The 25,136-nt window shown below is 35.2% G+C and overlaps 5 protein-coding genes across 10 annotated transcripts; 2 read left to right on the plus strand and 3 right to left on the minus strand.

Annotated features, from left to right (window-relative positions):
- The first annotated feature begins 954 nt into the window (after positions 1-954).
- LOC107463664 (40S ribosomal protein S23) lies at positions 955-2,193 on the plus strand. Its single transcript, XM_016082511.3, has 4 exons — positions 955-1,088; positions 1,490-1,645; positions 1,712-1,838; positions 1,925-2,193. Exons 1-4 carry the CDS (start codon positions 1,084-1,086, stop codon positions 2,063-2,065), a joined length of 429 nt encoding a protein of 142 aa, XP_015937997.1. The 5' UTR covers positions 955-1,083; the 3' UTR covers positions 2,066-2,193.
- A 20-nt stretch (positions 2,194-2,213) lies between these two features.
- LOC107463649 (protein IQ-DOMAIN 19-like) lies at positions 2,214-4,865 on the minus strand. The gene is made up of 4 exons (XM_016082483.3): positions 4,269-4,865; positions 3,935-4,147; positions 3,101-3,781; positions 2,214-2,992 (listed from the first exon to the last, which is right to left on the minus strand). The coding sequence occupies exons 1-4, from the start codon at positions 4,653-4,655 to the stop codon at positions 2,972-2,974; spliced, it is 1,302 nt and encodes a 433-aa protein (XP_015937969.1). The 5' UTR covers positions 4,656-4,865; the 3' UTR covers positions 2,214-2,971.
- Positions 4,866-7,617: 2,752 nt separating this feature from the next.
- LOC107463669 (uncharacterized) lies at positions 7,618-9,446 on the plus strand. 3 transcript variants are annotated; one of them, XM_016082517.3, is made up of 6 exons: positions 7,621-7,818; positions 8,006-8,164; positions 8,505-8,585; positions 8,817-8,942; positions 9,022-9,117; positions 9,195-9,446. In XM_016082517.3, the coding sequence occupies exons 1-6, from the start codon at positions 7,713-7,715 to the stop codon at positions 9,302-9,304; spliced, it is 678 nt and encodes a 225-aa protein (XP_015938003.1). In that variant the 5' UTR covers positions 7,621-7,712; the 3' UTR covers positions 9,305-9,446. The 3 variants fall into 3 exon arrangements, with proteins under 3 accessions (XP_015938004.1, XP_015938003.1, XP_020987174.1); XM_021131515.2 differs by having other exon boundaries at positions 9,061-9,117; XM_016082518.3 differs by lacking the exon at positions 8,505-8,585 and having other exon boundaries at positions 7,618-7,818.
- A 1,581-nt stretch (positions 9,447-11,027) lies between these two features.
- LOC107463656 (uncharacterized) lies at positions 11,028-15,673 on the minus strand. 2 transcript variants are annotated; one of them, XM_016082492.3, is made up of 12 exons: positions 15,387-15,672; positions 14,591-14,698; positions 14,213-14,299; positions 13,975-14,028; positions 13,662-13,807; positions 13,363-13,513; positions 13,147-13,284; positions 12,547-12,618; positions 12,394-12,467; positions 12,150-12,291; positions 11,491-11,569; positions 11,028-11,276 (listed from the first exon to the last, which is right to left on the minus strand). In XM_016082492.3, the coding sequence occupies exons 1-12, from the start codon at positions 15,543-15,545 to the stop codon at positions 11,179-11,181; spliced, it is 1,308 nt and encodes a 435-aa protein (XP_015937978.1). In that variant the 5' UTR covers positions 15,546-15,672; the 3' UTR covers positions 11,028-11,178. The 2 variants fall into 2 exon arrangements, 1 of the variants encoding a protein (XP_015937978.1); XR_001586954.3 differs by lacking the exon at positions 11,028-11,276 and having other exon boundaries at positions 12,150-12,280; positions 15,387-15,673.
- A 4,790-nt stretch (positions 15,674-20,463) lies between these two features.
- Positions 20,464-24,852, minus strand: LOC107463667 (VAN3-binding protein-like). 3 transcript variants are annotated; one of them, XM_016082516.3, is made up of 7 exons: positions 24,409-24,852; positions 23,674-23,781; positions 22,110-22,569; positions 21,786-22,025; positions 21,639-21,688; positions 21,357-21,414; positions 20,464-21,057 (listed from the first exon to the last, which is right to left on the minus strand). In XM_016082516.3, the coding sequence occupies exons 1-7, from the start codon at positions 24,754-24,756 to the stop codon at positions 20,825-20,827; spliced, it is 1,497 nt and encodes a 498-aa protein (XP_015938002.1). In that variant the 5' UTR covers positions 24,757-24,852; the 3' UTR covers positions 20,464-20,824. The 3 variants fall into 3 exon arrangements, with proteins under 3 accessions (XP_015938002.1, XP_015938000.3, XP_015938001.1); XM_016082514.3 differs by having other exon boundaries at positions 23,674-23,793; XM_016082515.3 differs by having other exon boundaries at positions 23,674-23,784; positions 24,409-24,851.
- Positions 24,853-25,136: the final 284 nt, after the last annotated feature.

The raw sequence follows: 25,136 nt of genomic DNA on the forward strand, positions 1-25,136 counted from the left end.
AATGAAAAACAAAAAGAAAGACAAATTTTTTAACACAGTTATAAAACTAAGTAATTGACTATTGATGGATTGCGAGTTTTGCTAACAAAGTGTTTAATATAGAAATTCAAAATTTTCTACATGACACTAAAAGGTAGTGTTTGAAATTTTTAAAATTTTAGTTTTAGAATATCGGATTGAAATTTTTGAAGATAAAGACTGAAACTGTAATAATATTTTTTTTAAAAAATATTTTTATTTAATTTTTTAAATTCTAAATTTACTCTTTAATCTTTGTATTTATTTTAAACTAAATATAATTCTTAAATATAACTCAATTTAATATATTTTATACTAAATATAATATAAAAATTTAATTTATTTTCTGCCTCATCCTCTCGATTTTAGTCTCTTTTCTAAATGTAACCTAATTTATTATATAAATATTATATTTATACACACTATAATAGACTGTATGCAAAATATATTCGAATTCTCAACTGTCACTTAAACAAACTAATAAACTTCCAAACCAATTTCATTACTCTTTTCTCTTTTTTTATACAAGTGCTAATAAACATAGGGTAGGTTATATTTTTTTTCAATTCCAATAAGTAAATAATAAGATATACTAACCAACTTGAGTTGGTCGAGTGGTCCGCTTAAGCAAGTATCGGGAGTTTCAACTCCATCTTATATATGTAGCAATTCATTGGCCAACAACAACAGATCCTTGCCGGGTTGAAGATACTATTTGAGTAAACAAAAAAAAAAGACCGCAGTTTAGGCTCACGATCCATATATAATAAGAATTATATCTAATTAATTTAAAATTTAATTTTTAAAATTAAAATTAATTTTTTTTTAATTTATTATTTAAGGTTTTTTTGTGTGGGAGGTGGTCTTTGAGGTAAGTAAATATTGGGCCAAAGGGCTCGTTAAGCAGAACAGAACCCAAGTCTCAATCGTATGTCCAAGTATATATAAGGCCCCAACTCTGACTCGCAAAACAGCATTAGGGTTTCTGGCTTTCTGCAGTTGATTCTCCACCTTCACCCAGCTCGTCTACCGCAGCAGCACAAGAACAAATAACCCGCCGTCGCCATGGGGTAACTACTCTTCACACCTCTCCCTCCATCTTCCAATTTTGCACATAAAGGATGAACTTGTTTGAATCCTACAGTATGGTAGCTGTCTCAATGTTTATGTATTTATATTTCTTTAATCAAATCAAATCCTTGCTTCTTACCTCAACAACCCCTAGGAAAGTTTTAATTTTTCTACCCTATGGTATATCTTATCTTGTAGGATTCAAGGTTGCATTTATCTGCCCCATTTAGTTTTTTATATATATTTGCCATGTGGTTATAAGCCTGAGCTTAGGAGTTGAATTAGTGTCAACATTTGATTTCTGTTTATTGAGTTTTAGATTTTTTATTTTGATATTCTTTGGCATCGGCATAGTTAGTGATAAGTAGGGATTATTTGCGGTGTATGAAATTATGTACAGGAAGACACGTGGAATGGGAGCTGCCCGCAAGTTGAAGTCCCACCGCAGGAGGCAAAGGTGGGCAGATAAGTCCTACAAGAAATCCCATCTCGGCAATGAATGGAAGAAACCCTTTGCTGGTTCATCCCATGCCAAGGGAATTGTCCTTGAGAAGATGTAAGATTACTTTAAAGTTCAACTTTTCATATTGGGGAGGGGAACTAATTGGTTTTCTATGTGCAGTGGTATTGAAGCTAAGCAGCCCAACTCTGCCATTCGTAAGTGTGCCAGAGTGCAGCTCATCAAGAATGGCAAGAAGATTGCTGCATTCGTCCCAAATGATGGTTGCTTGAACTACATAGAAGAGAATGTGAGTGTTCTTTTAGAACTTGATCCAATTTATTTTAATACTTGTAGAATATGTTGTTAACATCAGAGATGTGCCTGTTTCTGTAGGATGAAGTCTTGATTGCCGGATTCGGACGAAAGGGTCATGCTGTGGGAGATATTCCTGGAGTCAGGTTTAAGGTGGTGAAGGTCTCTGGTGTTTCTCTTTTGGCTCTCTTCAAGGAGAAGAAGGAGAAGCCAAGGTCTTAAATTTGCGCAATGCATGTTTCTTCTCTTTTATAGTTTCTCTAAAATGTTATGAATTTTGTTACGAGTTGAATGTGTTTTATGGACAATTTTGTATGCTAGTTATGAAAATGTCACATTTGGTTCGACCAGCATCGTTTCTACTATTTTTCAATTGAGAAAAGATCTTGTCAGTTTTGATTCGCGGTAGGCTTACTATGTTTCTGGTTACCAGTTCCTTTGGCTTGTCGTTAATGAAGTGTGAACAATAACAAGAAAAAAATTTAACATGGATATATGCGATAAACAATTCTATTTAGTATACCCCTTCTTACCAAGATGTTGACTTGTTATGTTTTGTTGAATTTTCTTTTAACTTTGTCGATCATTGGCAAGCAGAATGGCATTCTCTTTACAGGGAAAATTATCCAGTGAACTAAACTCGCTTGATCTAAAGTATCCCAATTAACAAAATCCATATATGGCAAGGATGCTATTATTCTAACTACAATTGGCGAACGGAATCACGCGCATGTTGATTTTCCTCTTTGTATCTCGATACTTTTTCCTCTCTCCTTTGTATCTCTTGCAATATATATGGGAGAGTAAATTTGTGGCCATAACACATATTATGGCCTTCTTAAGTAGCTTCTTTCTCCGTCATGCGTTGATATCGTTTTGAATATCAAATTCCAGATTATTGGGCGTTACTTTTGTCATCTCTATTTTCTACAGAAATAGAATAGACATCTGAAACTAAAATTGATGCTGGTAAAATTATACACACTTGAAATAGTTAAAAGTTTAAACATGCAGAAGAATAAGAAAGAAACACTTCAAAAGCTGAACATCAATCAAATGGATTTGTTATTTGCACTCGAGTTTAAAAGCAGAAGGTCTCCTTCAAAACCGGTATTGGAATGCACCATTTCAGTACCTATGTCCACGAGGCTGCATCGAAAGCAAGCATTCATGAAATCTGATCAGATCGAAGAGTATTGGTGTTGCTACACAAGTTGGAAAAATGAATAGAACTTAACTATATACCTAAGTACTCACATTATATGCAGCAGGAGATCTGCAGTAATTGGAGTTTGTGAGCACTGAAGTTGTAGAGCCACACTCGCTGTCTTTGAGGGAAACAGTTGACCTATCAAGCTTCATTGACCAAGGATATTGGTAGTTTTGTGCAGTGAGACCAACATGTGAAGATGACCTCTGCATTCTCATTGGCCTCGGGACACTTCTTCCCTCCACCGAAGCTCTTTGCCGGCTTGGCTGCCTCTCGAATGAATCTGGCCTTTGTCTTGGTGCACTGTGTGATCTGGCTTTGGCCCTTGATGATTCAGTGTTAGCCATGTAATTTGGGAAAAATTGGTAGTCATAGGACATGGAGTCTGCTGCATAGTTTGGTTTAGGAAAAGCAAAAGGAAGATTCAAATCCTCCTCTCTTGAAACTGCTGAGTAGTAATGAGGGCTGCTTTGTGCTGTGTTGAAGGCTCCACAATCCTCAAAGTGGCCACTGCATGCTCTTGGACTGAACTCTGTCATTGCTGAAGGTGCTGGCGATGCCTTGTTGCTGCCTCCTTCTTTTAAGTATGAATAAACATAACCATTTGGTGAATAATATGTTGAATATCTATGGCCGTATCCGTGATTTGATGTGCTGTTTCTTCCTCTTGAATCACAAACATCCATCTGCACAATCTTGATGTTCTCTTCCATGCCTCTCTCATGTTCCTACATGGACAAAACACCAAAATCCATACTCATTCTCATTCACTAGAAAAATACTAATACAAATCATCATCATCTGATGATAGCAATTAAGTTGGAAATTTCAGTCATCACTCTACAGTTTGAAAGATAGTTAGCAAGAAATGCTGAACTCACATTATACATATGCCTGAACACATTATCCTCTAATAAGGTTTTTCGCTTCCCTTGTGATTCCATTCGAAGCCTTGAAGCATGAGCTCTAGCTTGGGCTATGACCAAAGCCTGCATGCACCTTAATGTATCTCTGGCCTGTTTTCTCACCAAGTAACCCCTTACCAGTGCCTGCAACTTCACTATCCCTCTAAGAGCACACAATGCTTTTCTTGCCTGGTACACACAACATTGAAACGTTTCACCCATTCACATATACGACCTGGTACATTGATGTACTAGATTTCCAAAGTTACACATATTTTAAAACAAGTGTAATACTTATATGATTACATACCAAGTAGGACCTGAACACAGATTGAATTTTAATGGCAGCAGCTTCTTCAATGCTTCCAGTTCTTTCATTAGAACTGGAAGTTAAGTGGATCACGGCAGCAGCAGCTGTGGCGGCAACCACGTCCGTGGCATGCTTCTTCTGCTCATTCTGAGCATCTGTGGCACTTGCTTCTGCAAAATTCAGTTCCTTGGAAGCTGTAGCTGTGGCTGATGATCTCCTGAAACTCCACCTTCTTTTCTCCTTTGGTGTTGTTGAGTTTGGAGTGATTGGATTTTCTGTACCATTTGACAGAACAATTGGGCTAATGGTTGCACATTTTTCCCTGTATTTTTCTTTATCTCTCTTCCCTGTCAATAAGTTTCTAAGCCATTTCCCTGTCTTCCCCATCTCTATCAAAAACACACAATTTGGAAAATGGCAGCAACAACTTAAAAGAAAGGTACAAAATGAGATGTAGATCTCTTCATGTCTGCATATGAAAATTGCATTCAGTACTATGGCCCTCCTATTAAATGTAGCCAATCTTTTTGACAGCCTAAACTCACTGGCTTGTACATTATCTCATTTTTCTGTACTAACTACCACTTTGTGCCTTGACACTGTGTCACAGGACTCAAATACAATTATACAAAGATGTCCAAGATATACAAATATGTTTTAAAGGGGAAGCAGCTAGAAAAATAGGCAAAATATATTTGTATTAGGACTAGAGTTTTTTCCGCTTCTACTATTTCTCTCTCTCTATATATATATACAGAATGTCATAAGATCTATAACTGACTTACGGACTTAGCAATGGCCATTAAGAGCACTTCACTTCTACAGATATCGATCCCATGTGGTTAGGTCAGGGCTGCTAGTGCAAGAAGTAGCATAGAAGCAGCACCCCATAATAAGTTTGCCACATCTTACTTGGAACACTAATGATATTGATATAGAATTATGGTATAATTACTCCGTTAGTTTAAAGTTTTACCAAATTTATAATTAGGTTCTTACATTTTTTTCCCTTATAAAGACTAACAGAATAATTAAATCTAGAATTATAGATCCATTTCCGAACAAATACTAATAATTCGCATCCTGTTACACAACTTTCATATATAAATGACAAACAAATACACCAACCAATAAATCTCTAATCGAAACAGTATCTATTCCACCTTTCAATTTCTTCACATTATAAATCGGATTTTGAATATGTTTATTTGCAACTTCAATATTCATATTTATTTGCTGCTTCAATAATCATATTTATTCCAGTCTTCTTCATAGATTACGCGATAAGCTTCCAATACTATAATAGCACATTTGGTTGGTTGCCAAGGGTGTTTTGGTGATTTCAGTTTTTCGGTTATTGTGAAATGGATTGGATCAGAGTCCACGTGAGAAACTTGGTCAACATGCAGCATACTGAATCCTTCTAAAATACTCATATTTGGATAGTGGAGGTATCAAGATGAGGGTCCATTTTAGGGACGTTGAAGCATGGAAAATTAGAAGACCTTGTGTGATTGAAGCTTGAAAGATCCACTAACATACAACTGTTTTGTGTGTGTGCACGTGCCAATGGATCATATGACATATATGTAAATTTAAGAGATAACGAGTTAATCAAATTTGTTTCTTGTTTTAATTTCTTTCCTGAATGTGCTCTATAAATGTGGAATTGAAGTCATTCCCAATAACCAAAGGCTGCTATGGATTGAAGAGCTTCTTCTATGTTCTCTCTTGAGTGAAATGCGCTGCAAGTTTCCTTCAACATTGCTTCCTCAATCAACAGTAGATCCATAACCTTATTCATTTAAGGACATTTATGTAAGATTTTGATCTGTATACATGAATTTAAATCGTAATCAATGATAAGGTAGTGGTTGTGTATACATGGATTATCAAATGAACAGGAGGAACAGGCCCCATTATTATACCTGGCCTATCGTATATTAGTAGGTGATCAGGGATGTCTTTCCATAAACAAACAATTAGTAGTTAGTTGGCAATCACATGGCATGTTTATAAGCTCCCACTCTGACTGCTTACATTATTCATTTCCTTCTATTCCCTACTTATTATAATTCCTTAAATCAAACTCATTAGCTTATACTTTCAGCAACTAATCCGGAACTAATCAAGATTATTATCCATAATGAAGTATAGAAAATTATTGCTAATGAGAGGAAACCTTTTTTTTTTTACTGTTTAAGTACTTGTTCCTCTCAGCACATGCTTATAAATTCAATTCTGTTAGAAAGAATGTATCAAGCAATGTGCTGCATTTACAGATGTGAACTAGTAATGCAGGTTGCATTTCTTTCTCATATCTAAATGTCGGTATTTAACAGAAGCATAAATTATATGGAAAGTATAACCATGCAGTGAACGGATACAAGAATTACTCTTGATAAGGAGAGAAAGCACCCCAAAAAATGGTGAAGTAAATTCAAAGACAAGAATGATTGTGTTGTGTTCCAACTTCCAATCCAAGCAATAAGTTCAACACGGTACATCTGCCCATTGCCTGCAGTGCAGGTAGCAGCAGAATAAGTATCTTTAATGAATTATGGATTTCTTTTTTTTTTTTTGGTAAATGAATTATGGATTTCGGTATCTCATGGAACTGTACTAAGCCTCATCAAAGCCCAACAAATAAGCCCATATATTAGCCCAATAATACAAAACTTTACTAACACTGCACAAATGTAAGTGTATGTTGGTTAGTGGTTAGGCTAGTGTGTGTAGCTCGCAATGAAGCCAATTTTTCCACTTAATCATAAATAAGAGAGCATCAAAGTCAAAGGTGGAATTAATGAGCAATGAGTCAAAGAGGTTGCAAATTGAAATGGAACATACTTGCATATTAACCCTGTAATAAATAATGCTTCATGACGAATATACCATCTTTAAAGCTAATTCGGAGTGGGCCTCAAGACATAACACTAACAATCAGATAAAAAATAAATAGGTCGGCTGATTAAAACCCCCATAAAAGAAAAATGAGTAAATGAGGAAGGAAAAGGGTTGACTTTTCCCAATTGGTGCTCAATTGGCCGGTTGCATTGCCACAAAACTTAACACACACACGCACACAACATCCAACCACCCAGCGTGAGCATTAAATGAAATCCATTTTTACGGAAACTGGTTAACTTTGTACTTATTTTATTTTCTGTCTGTGAACTGAGATAGGAGTATATTATTCATATTATTATTATGAAAATAATCCGTTACTTTGCAAATAACACACGTCTGCTTGATAGTCACCTCCTGTAATAAATTGCTATGCTGAGAAAAAGAGCGTCATTTTCAAAGTTGGCCACATGACTCATTTATTTATTTATTGTCATTTATAAAACAATCACCTAAACATATGCTTTGCTGTTTTTCTGTTAATGAGAAGGCCTCTCTTTCTTTCTTTATCTCCCTGACCATTTGAGAATTGGGATTATGGCATTCGCAAGAGTTATCATAGCTCTTGTTTTTGAACTTGTTCTTTTGCATCCATATTCAGCTTCAAGCGACTTCCTTTCTCCTTTGCTCTCTCCTATCTTTGGTAACTTCAGACTCTTATAATCTATTTTATTGGATTCCTCTGTTTGGGATACTTTATGTAATTTGCAGCTGCAAGTTTGAGATTTGTTCAGTATTCATCTAAAGGGCCTTCTCAAAGATTTTTTTTTAATCAACTTTATCCGTGATTTCTGGACTATTTTGACATGCTGTTTTGTTTGTGAGCTCAGATGATGTGTGCAAAGATGTGAAATGCGGCAAAGGAACATGCAAGCCTTCTAAGAACAGCTCTTTCTTCTTCGAATGCGAGTGTGATCCAGGTTGGAACAAACTCTTTGCTTCCAATGACGACGGTGCTTTCAACTTTCTTCCCTGCATAATTCCTAACTGTAAGAACTAGAAACTCTACTCAGTTGTTGCCACCGCTTTGTGCTCAATAGTCTTTATTTCTATTTTTTTTCTAGTTCTTCTCTGTTTATTTATTTTGACACTGCCTCAAATGGGAAGATAGCATTTACATAGTATCATTTTGCAAAGCACAAATTGTTATCTCTTTGGTGTCAATTGTGGCTGCATGAGGTTGAAAAGGTATTGTGTTCGTGTCTAAGTTACACTGAGTTTTCTGGGGGGAAAAGACAAAGGCGGGTAGCAATATATACTAGTGGAAATTTCACATGGATAAAGATGAATGTCTTTCTTGCTAAAAGAATAAATACTTGGATCTTGTAGGCACTGTGAACCACTCTTGCTCCAAAGCCCCTTCTCCTGCTCCACAAAAAGCAAGACAAACTAACGAGTCGATATTTGACGGTAAGGATGAGACGAATTTTGGTAGATAACATACCAGTTTAAAGGGTTCTAAACTTTTTTTTTTAATCGAAGATAGACATTTAAAGAGTTCTAAAGTTGATATATATATGTTATATAAGTAGAGGGTGAAGTATGTAAGAACTTTGATACCGACAAGAATGCATGTGAGATTTGAGTTTGATGGAGTGTAGAGATATATGCATGATTCATAGTGTATGTTGGTTGATGTAGCTTGCAATTGGGTTGATTGTGGAGGAGGGTCATGCAACAAGACATCAACATTTTCCTATGCTTGTGAGTGCGATACTGGCTACGACAATCTCCTCAACTCCACTGCATTCCCTTGTTACAAACAGTGTAAGACTACAATGCAAGCAACGTAACCTTCACTTCACTTTTTGCCTCAAATAATATATAATAGAATTTTGGATTGAAGGTGCTCTTGGGATGGATTGTTCTAACCTTGGAATATCAGTGAAAAACTCATCATCTTCTGAACCACCTGCATTGAATGACAATAGTAAGAGTGAAGGTAAAGCTACAACTTATTATATCTTCTTATCCTCGTGCCATTTCTTTCTTTTTGCTTATTATTTAATGTTTTTTCAGGTAGCTCAATTGTGCAAGGAAGTTTCATTTGGGTGGTCATGCTGATTATGTTGATGGCAGAGATGCAGTTGCAATTGCGATCATTGTTTGATGGATATGGATTCATATAAATAAGGCATTGGAGGAGTTTAATTATATGTTGATTAGTGTATGTAGTATTGTAGTACACAAAAGATTGTCATACGACTTCCATATGTCCTTGCTGCTTCTTTTCTTTATGTACAGAATATAAATTCATGTTTGATTGTTTGATGCTTTTGTATTTTTTCTAAGCTTTCCACCTGCCATCCATATCTTACTATCTATCTATTTAGGGTAAAGGATATCTCTTGTTGTTGAAATTTGATAAATTTTTTAAAAATATCCCTAATTTGTATTTTATTTTAATTTTATCTCAAAAATTTTTGGTTTGTATCAAATATACTATTAATGGCTAATTTTTCAAAAAAATTAAGATAAATTCAACAATTTTATAAGAACAACCTTTAAAATAAATTAAGCATAATTTTCATATATTATTGTTTGATTGATCTTAAATTTTTTGAAAATTTATCTGTCAATGATATATTTGGTACAAATTGAAACAAAATAAAATTTAAGAATATTTTTAAAATTTTTGTCAAACTTTAGGGACAAAAAATATCTTTTATCTATTTATTTATTTATAATCTGTTGAGATAGAATTTACTGTAACTTTAGGGTTAATAGTCAAATTAGTCCTTGAAAGATAAGACATTCTTTAAATTCATCCTTGAAAGATTTTTTCAATCAAATTGGTCATTCATATTTGTCCTCGAGTCACTCTATTAACAATTTTCTTCAAAGATTGATGTCGTAAAATGTTAATTGATAACATATATAGTATCTGATATGTTTAATTGGATATTGACCAAATATGTTTATGAAAATTTATTAATTTAATCATTTTTTCCAATTACAAAAATCCTATTCCTAATATGGCCTAGTGACTAAATTGATAGATTTTCGTAAACATATTTAGTTAATATCTAATTGAACATGTTATGTGTCATATATGTTATCAATTACTATTTCACATTATCAATCGTTGACGAAAATTATGAGTAGAGTAATTGAAGGACATATATGTTTAATTTATAATTTTTGAAAGATCAATTTGATTGAAAAAATCTTTAAAGAACAAATTTAAAAAAATTATTTTTTAGGGGCTAATTTAACTATTAACTCGTAGCTTTACAATCAATCGTATTTCACATTTTTCTATTGTGCTACATCATATTTTTCTCTCGAGGGTTGAGAGTTTAGCAGTGAAATTGGAATTGTTTCCTTGTATTATTAAAGTGCTTGAACAGTTGAACCCAAATCTGACCAAATTGGACTCTACGCTAAAGAAAATTGAAAAATAAAATAAAATAAAATTGAGTTATACCCTGAAAATTACTAAAATCCAAAATTCATGCTGTCAGATTTGGTTCGTAATTTTAACTAATAATAATCAAATTATAAAAACCGAATTAAATGAGTATTTTAAGATTGTTTTTCTTTTATTCTGATAGAATCGTGAAGTATTAATCTTGAAAATCTATAGAACTCAATAGAAACCAAATGCATCCCACTACAATATCATCTTATAAATTATATACATTTCATTGCTATTGAGTATTAAATTCTTATAAAATAGCCGGTTTTTTTAGGATAAAATATCAGCATCCAAATGACAGTTAAATTTGTTTTCGGTCTGAAACCAAATACACTGTTTACACCTATTTGCCAATTGTGAAGGTAAGGTACATACATATTGTGAAATTCAATGATATAGCCCAGTTCAATTAAAAACTGAAATAACTGACTTCGTAGGCCAACAAACTGATATTTATTGTCCATAAAATGAAAATTAGTACAGAATGCTAATTAGCTCTAGGTAGATACATATCTACATCAGAATGTATTGTAAGGGATGGAGAAGCAATAGAGAAAAAATTTTAACAAGTCAAAACAATCATATTCATTCCAATGACTTGAGAAGCCTAAACAATGCAGCTGCCTCTCTAATCCGCGAGAATTCAATGCAAAACGCTTGAACTTCAATGAAGAGGTCTTTAACTGCAAAGGAAGGACCATTTACCAACGTGAGTTACATATGCATACGCAAAAGACAGGTTATGATGATGGAAAAATATTCATGTATACACACGTAAGTAACACGGTGGTTACAACTTTCTTTCACATTTCTTCAAGAATATAATGTTATAAGATACATAATATAACATGACATTTTAGCAACAGCTTTCAGGCTTCAAAAGCTGAGAAAACTCACCATTGATAATGTTGTTTCGAATAAGGCTTTGCAGAAAAACACAAACAAGTCGTACAAGCCTATTCTGCATGTATTTGTCCTGTTTGGGGAAAGAAAAAGGGGGGGGGGGTTAAAATGCTTACATGTTAATTAATTATAGGAATAACATAGACAGCATGCATAGTACAGAGAGACAAACATTAATTTCATTTTCAGTTGATATGATTCACCAAGACAGACAAAAGATGCAACCATATTTTCATTGTCTCTTCATCCAATAGAACGAAACAATCCACAAGAAAAATTATTGCAAGCTGTTTAAAAAATGTCAAATTGAACTGAACGTATAATGGTGACACAATTTTGTCGTGCTTATAAACATTCAAAAGTCAATACATGTTTGGCCCTTTAAGTTTCATGAGTATGGCAGGACCCTTGAAACATTTTGACCACAAGATCTTTGCATATAAGTTAGGATTAGGAGACCACCTAAAGGGTCACATAATTATTATGTGATTTTTTACATCACACTTTGTTCCAACTGCCAAAAGCAAGACTTAGAAAAGGACGGTTATATTTTAGATGCACAAATATACGCAATTAGACATATAAACCATAGGAACAAAAATCCTGTCATGTTTTAGACGTGAAAAATAAATAATTTAGGCGAAGTCAAATACCTTAATGTTCACACAAGATGATATACAATTAGTTATGTACATGTGAATGAATTCTGAAGGCAATTCAACTGCAGTTGTTAGCCTGTTCACAACTTCCATTGAGTGTAGACTCATGTCCATATTCACGAGTACTGTAAAGTATCTGTTTCCATAAATGAGCAAATAGAAACAAAGAATATAATAGCGATTGAATAATTTATAACTTAGAGGAAAGAAAGAGATAAAATAAAGGCCAAAAACATACTCTGCTATTTCGGGGGAGTTTATCAACTTAGTGAGAACATCAACTGCAATAAGGGGATTATTTTCCACCAGTTCCTGATTACCAATTTGAAAATAAATATTACAAAAAGCAACTTGCTTGACGTTTTATCAGAAACATTACAAAGACACATACTGGCAACTTTCTTGGAGTTAGTCCACAGTGGTATACAAGCTTTGGATCATTCGCCAACTCCACCAACACTTGCTGGATGCAAAAAAAAAACAATCATCTTAGTCCTCATGAAACAATTAACACGATACTAACTTTATATTTCCAAAAAGCCAGCCCTGGGCCAGGGCCAGGGTCAGCAAAAAATTAAGGGGACGACCCAAATGTTGTGTTGGTAAAGTGAACTTCCTTCGGTTGCAGGTGGAGAAGAGCAGACATGGGGATTCAGTCTGGGGAACTAAGTGCCATTCCATTTAGGCGAGACAAAATGAGCGAGCACAAGTGGTCTGATGTCCAAGCCAATTGGTATGACAATGCAAAAAGAAATATATACAGAATATATTATATACTACTAGGAAAATTATTCCAGCGGGTGTAATTTTCCTTAAAATCCCAATATTTTGCTTATACCATATATAAAAGGATAAAATACTTTCTGCAACAAATTAATTTAAAAGACATGCAGAGTAAAACACATTTCTACAGGAAATGATGCAAGCCTTGTATACTTTTCTTCTTTGTTTTCATAAATTACTTCTACAAAATAATAGTAACAGTGATCACCTCTTGCTGTGCAGGTGCAAGGGCTCCCTTCAGAGCTTTTGCAATTAAATCTCTTACTGCAGCACCTCTGCTAGTATCAACGCACATACCGTAGTCCCACATAAGTTCATGATTGTCATCAGGGTTGAGCCAAACTAGCTGAAAAGGATTCTCCAGCATAAATAGTTTGAACTATCAAGGCTCGGGTTAATCATTGCAGAAACAAATGCGCAATACCTCCCCATCAAGTATTGGTAGCCTTGGTGGAAGGGGCCTGATCCAGTGAGGGCTCAATCCTTCCAGTGAAAGATTAGACAATAACCCAACTACTGCTTCGTCTTTGTCGCCGGTGCCAAGTTTAGGTTTTGTTCCCGGTCGCAATTCAAACCTATAATCAGGCCATTACTATAATGAAGAAAATATAAGGTTTGATATAAAATAGCTATATGAAAATATTGAAGGAAGGACCAAACAATTTCTTTATTTTTTTTAAGAAAAGCTTCATTAATTGGTCAATCCAATGCATAGGGCCATACTCTGCTGAATCTGCATTACAATTGGGAGGAACATCAGGGTCTGGGACTACATTTTTTATAGAACCACCCTTAAATAAGCTATGATATGATTCATGATGAACTTTATCAGAAAACTGCTGCTGCAACTGATCTACAGGTGGAAAATCCTGGAATCAGAGAATAAATTAGGTACTAATGTCCCATGAGGTAAAGCAAAGGAAGGTCCATCCTAGAGACATTTAAAGGAATGTTATCAGAATTTAGTTGATGTGTAAGGGCAATACTGAATATATCCTGGTCAAGTAATGTATTATAAAGTTTATACATAACTTACATGCAATGATTGGTCAAATCCTTTCACGTAATCAGAAGCAGACTGTTTAAGAAACTGCAATCCTCCACCAAAAGGAATAATACCTCAGAATTTCATACCATTAAACACTAAAGATCACATCTCATGTAAGAGAAGGTATGAAAGCAGACTCTGGACCAATAGAGAGTACATAATATTTGACGTATTCTATAAAAAGAGAATGAATGCTGTAAAATCAAGAAATAAATCAGACTATAACCTCTTTGCCACTGTTGGAGGCATTAACACCTAACAATTGTAGAATGAACGCTCTCACAACTTTTTCAGACCCTTCATGACAAGCAACCTGCAGACAAGAAATTATACTTATCTTGTGTGTCATATGATGCAATATCATTGCAAAATATCTATGAGGAGTAATAAAAAGATTATTAAAAAAAGGAAATAATAAACCCAAGTTAATTTATAGCAGAAATGAAAACTACAGAAATATCAGTTGCTTAATATTACTCTTGATAATTTGTTTCAGCTACGAATTTCAAAAGACAACTAACTTAGAACCGGTTCTAACAACTGCACAGAGCTTTGAGCAACAGCACGAGAAGGATAGAATGAAAAAAAAAAAAAAAAGACTTACTTTTACAATAAAGCTTATGAAAGGATTTGAAGCGGGTCTCTGGGATGAATATGCTTCAACAAGTAGGGCAAAGGCAATTATTCGCTCAGAGATGTTGAGTTGCTTGTCCTGCACACGAAAGATACCAATTAGATAACATTCAACATTGCTTGCACCTAAATAAGCAATAAAAAAACCTATAAATCTAAACACGCATGATTCAATACATGCCTGTCAAAATGCAATTTTTCACAGAAACCAACACTGATCAGCTGGGAAATGCACCCCTTGTTTAAATCCAACAATATCCACACTTAATTAGCTATAATTCAAATGTCACTAAAATAAAAATAAAAAGAAACCAGAAACGCAAATGACATGTCAAAATGTGCAATCTTTTCTAAGTAGTTACAATACAATGTTTCTCATTGAGAGTCGAGCACCTCGTCTTCAGAATTCTCAATACAAAACTTAAGGGAACCAAAATTTGAAAAATAAAATATAAAAACATTATTTTAAAGCAATAACATTTCCACCTGAGTAACTCAGAAATTAGATTGAGCAAAATAGATCTCTTTAAGAAATAATAACAGATAAATAAAATGACGCCAAAATTTGTACCAGTATCTGACTAGGTACAGGTAGGCTTTTTTCACTTTTGTGAAAAAATCAGCACACAATTACGAGAATTCACACAACGAAAAACCCAAAAGCAAGCATAAAATCCCAAAACCCTAGTATAAAGCGAGGCCAAAATCCAGTGCAGAAACGCAGTAATTAAAAACGAAGGAAGAAAGAGGTAAATTGAGAGTGTTGCCTGCAAGAGCATGAGGAGGTAGGAGCAGAGAGTGAAATGGCGATGGCGAGGGAGAGAGCTGTTGAAATCTGCAACGATCTCATGGAGTGGGCGTTGCTCAGCTCTGAGCAGAGAGTAGAGTGATTGACATTCTTCGGTGCTCAACTTCTCAATACTCATTTCTTCTCGATTTGAAAATTTGCGAATTTTCGCTGTGCTTTAGGGTTTTCACAGATTTGGGGGAAAACGAAGTGTTTACTGTGTAATATGAGAATGACCATCAATCACTCAACCTTCATTTCATGAACTTCATTTATTATTTATTTATTTATTACATTATTTACCTTTTTTGTTTTATATATTTCATTTTATTCCTGAGCCCATCTGTTGAATTATGCTAGATTTTTTTTTCTTTTATAAATAAGACCAGAGTTTGAAATATTGAAAATTTTTAGCATATTATGAGAAAAAAAATATAATATTCTAGTATGCTTTGAAGGAATATCTTCGTAGTTTATATTTTTAAGATAAACATTCTTAATCTACATAAAGAGTTGTGGTAAGAATATGAACAATTTTGCATTTAAGAGAAAATATATTAAAAGCAAAACTTTAGGTGTAATTGATTTTAATTTGGAGATGGAAATACAAAATACATCTACGATGTTACAACTTCTAGAAAGAAAAGGAATAAGATCCTTATGTTGAGAAATGATAATAGCAACTGGATTGAGAACCCGAATGATCTCAAAGAGTTTGGTATTGCTTTTTATGCTAAGCTATATACACAAGAAGATTCGTATGTTAAGTTGAATTTGGAAAGCAAATTTTTCCTTTAATGCCAGATGAATTAAAGAGATTTTGTTAGCAATAGGCAGCTAAAAAGCTCCTGAACCGAGCAGGCTGCTTGCCATGTATTTTAAAAAATATTAGTCACATGTTAAAGTTTTAGTGGAGCAGTGGATAAAAAATATTTTTCAGGATCCTACTTAGATGAACTATTTTAATTGTTAACTCCACTTTCATCTCTTTCATTCATAAACTGGACCATCCAAAGATGATTTCTCAGTTCCGATTAATTGGTGTTGTGCAATATGATGTCCAAGCTACTGATCAATTAATCTCTATTAAGCTAAAAAATGTCAGGAGTGAGTTGGTGGATGTGCATCATGGTGCTAATAATATCTTGGTTGTCCAAAAAGTAATATATGTCATGCATGCTAAGAAAGGTCAGGTGAGTTTTATGGCACTAAAAATAGACTTAGAAAAAGCATATGATATATTAAACTGACAGTTCATCCTTGACCCTCTAAAAGATGCCAAAATTTCTTCATTCATCATGAGTATTATTTGGGAGTGCATTACGTCAACCAGCATGAGCTTACTTTGGAATTGAGACAGAATAGATTCGTTCATATCCTGTAGAGGAATCACACAAGACGACCTAATGTCTCCATACGTCTTTGTTCTGTGTATTGAAAAGCTGGCTCAACTCATATCTCAAGCGGTGGAGGAAAGACAGTGTCTCCATGGATACGGAGGAATGGAATTGGGAGTTCTTGCTGAGTTTGATTTGTCCTTTAAAGACGTCACAGTGAGGGTTTGAGGACCATGTGGCTTGTTTTTTGGAAGCATCAATAGAGTTTAGTTGCAAATTTGCATATGAATTATGAAGTGTGCATAAACTTTAAACATTATAGCAGTAGCGCTGTTTATAAACTGGTATAAAAGCTTCAATGTCCACAACTTGTTCGATATTTTCTTTGTTTGGCATATAGTGGGGCCCTCCTAACAAACCAAGAAAGGATGAGAAAACATTCAACTATAGACCTACTTGTGAGGTGTGTGTTGGCAAGGTGGAATCAGTGTTTCATGTCCTTCGCGATTGTTTGATTGTGAAAAGTCTTTGAATTAGCACTAAAATTAGTAACCTTCACCGTTCTTTCTTGAATTCTCAAGTTCTAGATTGGATCAAAGGCAACTTAAAAGAAGTTACTCGCTATTTTAATTAGTAGGACTGCACACGGATCGAATCGGATTGGATATAGCCTAAAATTCTATCTAATCCGCATTGCACTCATCGGATCAATCGGATACGATATCCACATTTTTTTAGGCCGAATCTGATTCAATTCGCATACTTGTGGATCGGATCGAATATCGGGTATATCCGCATAATTAAAAAAATTATTTTAAAATTCTGTTTGGCTGCTTTTACAAAAAAAAATCCAAAAAATTTATTTTTTATCTGTTTAAGCCTATTTACTCCTAAAATATTATCACTAAAAGTTTTCTTGAATAACAAAAACAAAATAATAAAACAAGATTTAAGTTTAATTATTCTAAATTGAAGTACATCATAAAAAATAAAAAATAAAATAACACACTAAAGTTCATATCACATTAGGATTTACTTTCTTAAACTATACTATTTATATGAGATGTGTGGATATGCGGATTTACGGATCGGATCCGTGGATATTACTGCCAAATCCGCAATCCGATCCTACCATAATGCGGATCGGATGATATCCGCAAAATTCGGATCGGATACGGATAAATACCCCGGATATACGAATATTATTCGATGCATGTGTTAATGAGGTTTTTGGCCCCTCCTTTTGTACCAACTTGATATAATTTATGGGCTTGGAAGATTGGATAGATTTTTTAGAATCATCATGAGACTTTGGATGCTTACTTACATAGACTTTAGATTTTTGAGAGAGGATAATTTGTGATGGACAACTTTTTTTTTTTGCCTTAATATGGGCCGAGAATATAGCTTATTGTTCAAATATTTATTGTCTACTTGGAAGAACCGAAAAATTAAACCCCAACAAAGATCTAAGATAAGGCGACTCACTATCTCACTACTTATTTATTATGGTCGAGAAAATGCTTACAATTTTAATGGAAGAAGTTTAGATACACAACCTCATTTTTAGACTGAAAATTATCTCCTCTCTCCGCTCCAACAATTATACATTTTGCTATTCGCATATGATTTTATTATCTTTGCGAAGGCGTGGGAGGAATAAATATATGAGATAACCACAATTTTGAACAGATATATAAAAGCATCAAAGCAAAGAATACATTTAGCTAAATCAGGTATTACCTTCAGATACTAAGTTCCTATTCAAGTAAGAGTAAGTATAGAAAAGGTCTTGAAAATGCCAGCTTGGGACTCATCAGAAAAATATGTAAAACCTCTAGCTTGATGGAGACGACCCAAAAGGAGAGCCTGCGCATGGATTGAAGAACGGGTGATGACAAAGACAGTTGGTATGACCAGTAATCATCGGTTACAAGTTATAGCTCGGTAACGCCTAATTTCTAATCATAACCGACCATTTCATTATAAGCTATAAACAACCTTAAACCAATAACGTCAGATGCACAATTAATCCTCTCCCTGAACGTTACAACCCAAGGGTAACGGCCGAACTTTCCACTAAAATATAAGGCGGACGTCAAAGTTACGAAAGGTACGTCATTTCTTCTAAGATAAGATCCATTATCTACTTTACACTAACTTGAGCGTTGGAGTGCCTTTGCAGGTATCCAACCCCATTGTTCATCCATCGCCGACGTATATCGCGTTCCAGCCGAGAAGTCTGCTGATCTTGGCCGGGGGACGAGCTATACCTCGGATTAAGCAGGCAAGAACAACAGTTGTACAGAAAATACAAACATATGCTATGTGTTTCGTCGATTTTTAACAAATTGATGGTAGTTCGATTTTAATGGTTTGGGAGCGAAACCTACTCCTCTTTTTTGTGAGTACCAGTTTTCTGGAAGTGCATCAAAGATCTTCAAATCGAACAAGATTTAAAAGAAAAGACTAAAAAAGGTGTTAAATAAAGATTTTGAAAGTAAAATTGACTGAAATCGAAATAATTTGCATTGAATTTAAACAATGCGATAAAATACCTTCGAGTGAATCAAAGGACTTTCGACATGGAAATTAAAGATGTTGGAATGTAAATTTGACAAGAAAATTAAAGTTGTATGAAGGATAAATTGAACATGGAAAGTATAGTTTTGCAGAAATTGTAAATTGAAAAGATAAAAATATGGAAGGAATCCTACAAAAAAGAGACTCGAACACAATTCGCTGGGGATGTGAGTGTGCTTGAGTGTTTTCTGAAGTAAAGTTTCAACCCTTGTGACTTCGAGTCTTCTAGTATTTATAGCCATTTTCCTAACTGATCAATTTGAAATAAACATCCCACGTGTGTGAAAACACAATTAACCGTTCCGCTTTTTTGCCTAATCATGTAACGGCTATAGAATAATGTTCGATTTCAAGAATCTTCGATCCTTCCGCTCGAATAACTCCTCGATTTGCTAAGTTAATCGAACTCTCATTTAACATCCTTAAATATGTTTCTTTCGACACCAACTTCTCTACTAAAAGCTCATTTAACAATTTGAATAACCTTCTTCTTCGATATTTATTTCTAACTAACACTATGACTCTATGAGTGTTGTAAGAAGTTGAGCTCTCTATAGTGGCTAAATTCTGGTGGGCTTCGTCAAGAAAGGAAAGAAGAATACATTAAACGGGATGGAAATCAATTACAGCAAGCAAGAGAGATGATGAGCTTGGATTTAAGGATTGGGAAACACAAAACCTTGCTTATTTGGCTAAACAAGCTTAGAAGACCATCAAGCAGCCGAATGCAGTTTGCGTTCAAGTATTGAAAGCTGCTTACTTTCCTAATGGAAGTTTCTAGGAAGCAAAAGCTCAGAAATACTTATCGTGGGTTTAGAAGAGTATTATTTAGAGCTCCAATTAATTCAAGCACCTCAGGGCTCCAATTTTCTTATGGCTTACTGTACCAAAACAAAATCAATGATTTCTTTTCTTTTAACCTTTGGATCACTTTTTCTTTTCTTTTCTTTTTTCCTGATCTCAAATTTTTTAATGCAAACAGAATTCACAAAGTGGAAGGAAGTAATCCAAGATAGTGATGGCTCAAGATCATCATCATCATCATCAACCTTAAAACAATGTCTCGGGATCCAATCCTAGAAAACAAAGAAAAAGAAATCCCAAACCAACATGTATGGTATAATAAACAAAGCACAATAGAATAATGTTATGTCTTTATCGATCTTCAATATTACACCTTCACCCAAATCCAAATGTGACTCCTTTTTCTTCTTTTGACTACTTTTCTTTCCATCTCAGTGAAAGAAACACAAGTTTTCACATGGTCTTCACATACTTTGGCTTAAATAGCAATGCTTTCCTATTTGAAAAAAATTAAATAAATACATCAAAGTACTAATGTATGTTATCCCAATATCAAATTAAACCTAAACCCCATCTGACATAAACTAGAAATTTACACCCTTTTTTACAAATTGATCTAGAGCCCGCCAATAATACCATGCATCAATAAGATTTTACCATTCCCAAGTGCCAAAAAAAATCTGTTTATTATCCCTCACAATCCAACAGAAGTACATATTCTGTTTCTACCATTCCTTTCTGCAGCAACGGAGAGAAGCCTTGACACACCCTGAGTCCAAACATCATATTCTCTTTGGTTTCTGCACTCAAATTCAACAACGCCACGCATCACTGTCTTCAGCCCAAAGTAGCGGCGGTTCTCGCCCCCTTCCAACAAGTGGCGGCCCGGCCAAGCAGGCATATCCTTGATCACTCCAAGCACCACATCTGTCCAAAATTGCAAAAGGGAAAAAGAATGCTTACTCGTTGAACATTATTATAGTTATACATACATAATACGAAGTGCTTTATATTTTATATTCCTAACATAATTTCGAAATAATAGAACACAATTTCAAAAGGGGGTTGGAATTAAAGAAGAAGAGTTTTGATGTTTTTCCAACTTTAAAGAGCTTGACTTTCACAAATCCCGAAAATGGAATTAGACCCACCCTCAAGAATCTGTCAAAGATAATTAGTGAAGAGAGAGAGAGAGAGAGAGGGGACAAGAGTATTCAAAGACTCACTCTTTTTCTTTTTTGTGATGGTCCCAGCAACATGTCTGCTCTTCATCTTGAGGATAACCTGCACAAAAAGAGCTTCCAAAGAGTTAAAATTACAGATTTCTAGGAAACTAAAGCAAAGGTGGATCCTTTAGCATATCGCATCAAAGCTAAGGCGCCATAACATGACAACTTTTGTTCATACTAGCCCCCTCATTATTAAGATTCTAATCATTACAAAGTCTAATTGATGTCCAAATAATTAAAGTGGAATATTTGAGGAGTGAAAAAAGAAAAAGAAATAACCTGGTTCATCCTGTTAATGTAAACAGACACAATTTTCCAGTGAAGTTCGCCTGCGACAAATCAAGTGACATATTCACATGCATGAAAGGAATGGCATGGAATTCAGTAAGAGACAGAAGACAGAAAACCATGCTATGCTATGCTGACCTGTGCGCGTGCGCTTTAGGAGTTCACAACCTCTTGCCAGCAATTCTCTGCTGCAGATGCCTAAGAAGTTCTCTTCAGGAACAAGCTCACCGCTGAAGCTACTATTAGAGCTTCCATTGCTACCTCCGCCGGCGCCACCACCACCACCAGCAGGGGCATTCTTGTCCACAGGAATTACAGCAGCGATGTTCCAAACCTCCTTCAGCGCCCTTGCCTTCAACGTGGCAGCCCCACGTAAAGCTGCAAAATATTAAACACTTTAAATAAAATCCAACAAAAGAAAAGTTATTCTAATCTCATAACAATGCTTTTCTATATGCATACCTGTTGCCGCGGCAGCCGTCAGGGTCGTGATGTCGCCGGCGGACCTTACGTTCACGGCGGAGCTAACCACCGAGGCCAAGTGATCACGCTCAGCCCCCATAGCCTCTGCGGCCTCAACACACTGAGCCGCAACAAGCGTTGCGGCAGACGCCACTGCCATGTCTGTCTTGGCCATCTGCTCGTCCTTGCCGGACCCAGAGGAGGCAGCTGTGGCGGCGGCAATGGCTGCAACAGCGGCGGCAACACCAGCAACCGAAACCGCTGCATGCAGCTGAGCATTGTGGGCCCTTGTTTCCTCCTTCTTCTTCTCCTTCCTGTCCTTAAGCCACCTTCCAACCGTCTTGCCACCACCACCACCTGCTGCCACGGCGGCGCCACCGGTGGCGGAAGCCCTGTATTGACTACTCAGGCTGGTGATGTTGTTGTTGCTATTATGGCTGTTGTTGTTGGAGCGGCTACACTGCATATATGATGTTAATAAAGATTAGGTTTTATGTCTTCCATCCGCGAGTCACAATGTACCTTTCTTCTTTTCTTTTTCTACTATGAATTATTGAGAGATTGATTTCTATTATGATAACTTAAGCTTAGATGTTCCGTACAAAATAATAGTAAAAAACCTTTACACTAGATGTGTTTTTGTTTCACTCTGCTGTTGTTTAATTGTGAGGAATTTTTATTATTTAGTTTTCTTTAAAATGTGCAAATGTTGCTATGGGAGACTAAATGGGTAACAAGATTGGTGCGCCAGAGCTAAAGACGAATAAAGACGAATTTTGAATCCCCTTGTGGGCTGAAGTTTGGACTCAAAGGGAGCAGTTTTGGTTGGTGTTCAAGGTGGGATCTTGTTAACCAATTTCACAGTAGGATGAGGGGACCAGAATCAGGAAGAATGACAGAGGTTTTAGACAATCATGATAAGAGATGCAATGTAACAAACAAATATAGAGATTTTGTTCTTTCTTTTCTTTTCTTTGTTCCTTCCTCAACTTTTGTTAACAAGAGCAGCAATAAAGACAAATGGTAACACCAAATTTTTGTCATGTTAGATAGAAATGCCAATAATTTAGTCTTCAAAAGGATTTTTTTTTCTCTCAATCTTCGATATACTTTAACTATTAATGTATTGTCAAGTCAGTCCCCAGAAAATCAATTACTAACAAATTCGCCTCTAAAAATTGTTGTTTGTGCTAATCATTTGGAGCTAAATTAAGCTTAGCCTTTTTAACTAGCAACCAAAACTAGAACATTTTCAATTTCTACTTTTTGTTTGTCTGTTAGTGTTAGTATAGTAGTGAAGAATGCAGAGAGAACCTGTGGGTACTGTCCTCCGAGTGTCATCGAAGTTTGTTTGTGGTTACAGAGAAAGCTGGAACTAACATGGTACAGTTTGGTCAGTGCTCGTGCTTTGTACCCAAAAAATATTTCTTTTATTTTTTCCTTTCCTTAAGAAAGCCAAAACAAATCAACATGGCTGTGTCTTGTTTAGGTTGATATGGGATTCATGCTATTGCTATTGCTAAAAAAGAAAGAGAAAGATGAAAATGAAGAGAAGGATGCTTACCTTGAAATCATCAATTTCAGTTGGGGAAACTGGAGGGCTATCTGTGAGGGAGCCATTGAGTGGGCCACTGCTGTGAGATAGCCTCCCTGAGGTTCTTGGAGACACCTCCTGCTGACCAAACTCAAACAACAATCACCAATTGCTTCAGTTTCTTTTTCTGAATTAAATTTCAACATATAAAGTGCTCACTAACTATAGTGAAACGTTAAACACTCCGTAGTCTACACACTAAAGAATAACTCAACATAAGCTGTTTAAGACAAGAAAATTGGAAGCTAAATGAAAATTGGAATGGTTCTGTTTTTGCCAATATGACCCAGATAAGAAAAAATGGAACTTTAAGCTTACTGAGGAGGATTTGCATTCAAAATTAACAGAAAAATGAAAGCTTGGTAAGAAACTGAACAACAAGACCGACCCTGCAGAACGCAAATAAGCTTCTGGACCACTAGAGGAAAACAGAACAGAAAATATCAAAAAGAGAGAACATGTAAAAAGTGAAAACAAAAGTAAAGTCGCATGAAACAAGGAAAGTGAGTTGTTGTAGAAGATGAGCGTAGATTAAGGCTGTGTTTGGCTTATAATTTCTAAAATAATTTCATCTTTTTAGTACTTCTTTTCAAATCTACGAATCAAGTTGAGAGGTGATTCTACTATTTTCAGCAAAACATGTTATAAACATGAATGAATTGAAACTGAATTAACATCCTTAATAAAGCAAAAGAAAGAACATACCGACTGTGACATGATTCGGTCCATGATCATCTGAGAGGTCTCAGAGGAAGCAAAAGAAAAAGGGTTGCCAGAAACAATGGCAGATTCTTCAGCAGCTTCACCAGCAATGTCCTCAAGTATAGGCATAGAATTATGATTATTATTATTATTATTAGAGCAACCACCATTGTTGTTGTTGGCCTTATAAGAAGAAGGTGGTGCTGGAAGTTGAGCTGGAGAAAGAACCTTACACACTTCAAGAGCAGAGGCACTCCATGAACGAGACAAGAACTCCATAGGGTCTTGTGGTGTCTCAGGTTGCCTCAGCAACATGCTCCATGCTTGTGTTTCTGGTTTTTCCTTCTCCATTTTTTTGTTAAAATTTATTTTGAGAAGCAAAAGAGATAGAGAGAGCAAAAGGTAGAAAGGAAAGTGTGAATGAAGACTGAAGAGTTTTGGAGAAGAGTATATTGGTTCTTCTGTGGCTTTATAGTGAGTAAGAGTGTCAAGTCGGATACTCAATTAATTAATTAAAGCTTATACACACAAAAGGATCTCGAATCATAGCATCTTACACTTTATGTCTTTGTAATTTGTATGGCTTAGTAAAGGTATAAAATTTAGATATAAAGATGGAGAATTTCTGGTATAAAAGGAAAGAAAAAAGCAACATGAAGGAGCAAAATAAATTGCTTGAATGGACAAACAATTGGTCATCAATAGTATTTTTAATGGTGTGAGATTACATC

Source organism: Arachis duranensis, chromosome 2 (genome assembly GCF_000817695.3).
Source record: "Arachis duranensis cultivar V14167 chromosome 2, aradu.V14167.gnm2.J7QH, whole genome shotgun sequence".
NCBI lineage: Eukaryota > Viridiplantae > Streptophyta > Magnoliopsida > Fabales > Fabaceae > Arachis > Arachis duranensis.

Bases quoted from the DNA above. Each gene is read 5' to 3' on its own strand.
- LOC107463664 (XM_016082511.3), top strand. The intron at 1,646-1,711 runs GTAAGATTACTT...TTCTATGTGCAG, and splicing joins GGAATTGTCCTTGAGAAGAT to TGGTATTGAAGCTAAGCAGC. The intron at 1,839-1,924 runs GTGAGTGTTCTT...CTGTTTCTGTAG, and splicing joins TGAACTACATAGAAGAGAAT to GATGAAGTCTTGATTGCCGG.
- LOC107463669 (XM_016082517.3), top strand. From the start codon at position 7,713: ATGGCATTCGCAAGAGTTATCATAGCTCTTGTTTTTGAACTTGTTCTT. The intron at 8,586-8,816 runs GTAAGGATGAGA...TGGTTGATGTAG, and splicing joins TAACGAGTCGATATTTGACG to CTTGCAATTGGGTTGATTGT. The intron at 8,943-9,021 runs GTAAGACTACAA...TTTGGATTGAAG, and splicing joins ATTCCCTTGTTACAAACAGT to GTGCTCTTGGGATGGATTGT.
- LOC107463656 (XM_016082492.3), bottom strand. From the start codon at position 15,545: ATGAGTATTGAGAAGTTGAGCACCGAAGAATGTCAATCACTCTACTCT. The intron at 13,808-13,974 runs GTAAGTTATGTA...CTCTGATTCCAG, and splicing joins GATTTGACCAATCATTGCAT to GATTTTCCACCTGTAGATCA. The intron at 13,514-13,661 runs GTATGGCCCTAT...GCCTGATTATAG, and splicing joins TGTAATGCAGATTCAGCAGA to GTTTGAATTGCGACCGGGAA.
- LOC107463649 (XM_016082483.3), bottom strand. From the start codon at position 4,655: ATGGGGAAGACAGGGAAATGGCTTAGAAACTTATTGACAGGGAAGAGA. The intron at 3,782-3,934 runs GTGAGTTCAGCA...TTGTCCATGTAG, and splicing joins TGTTCAGGCATATGTATAAT to GAACATGAGAGAGGCATGGA. The intron at 2,993-3,100 runs GTGAGTACTTAG...CTTTCGATGCAG, and splicing joins GATCTCCTGCTGCATATAAT to CCTCGTGGACATAGGTACTG.
- LOC107463667 (XM_016082514.3), bottom strand. From the start codon at position 24,756: ATGGAGAAGGAAAAACCAGAAACACAAGCATGGAGCATGTTGCTGAGG. The intron at 22,570-23,673 runs GTAAGCATCCTT...TCATATATGCAG, and splicing joins CTGAAATTGATGATTTCAAG to TGTAGCCGCTCCAACAACAA. The intron at 21,415-21,638 runs GTTATTTCTTTT...CTTTTTGTGCAG, and splicing joins ACATTAACAGGATGAACCAG to GTTATCCTCAAGATGAAGAG.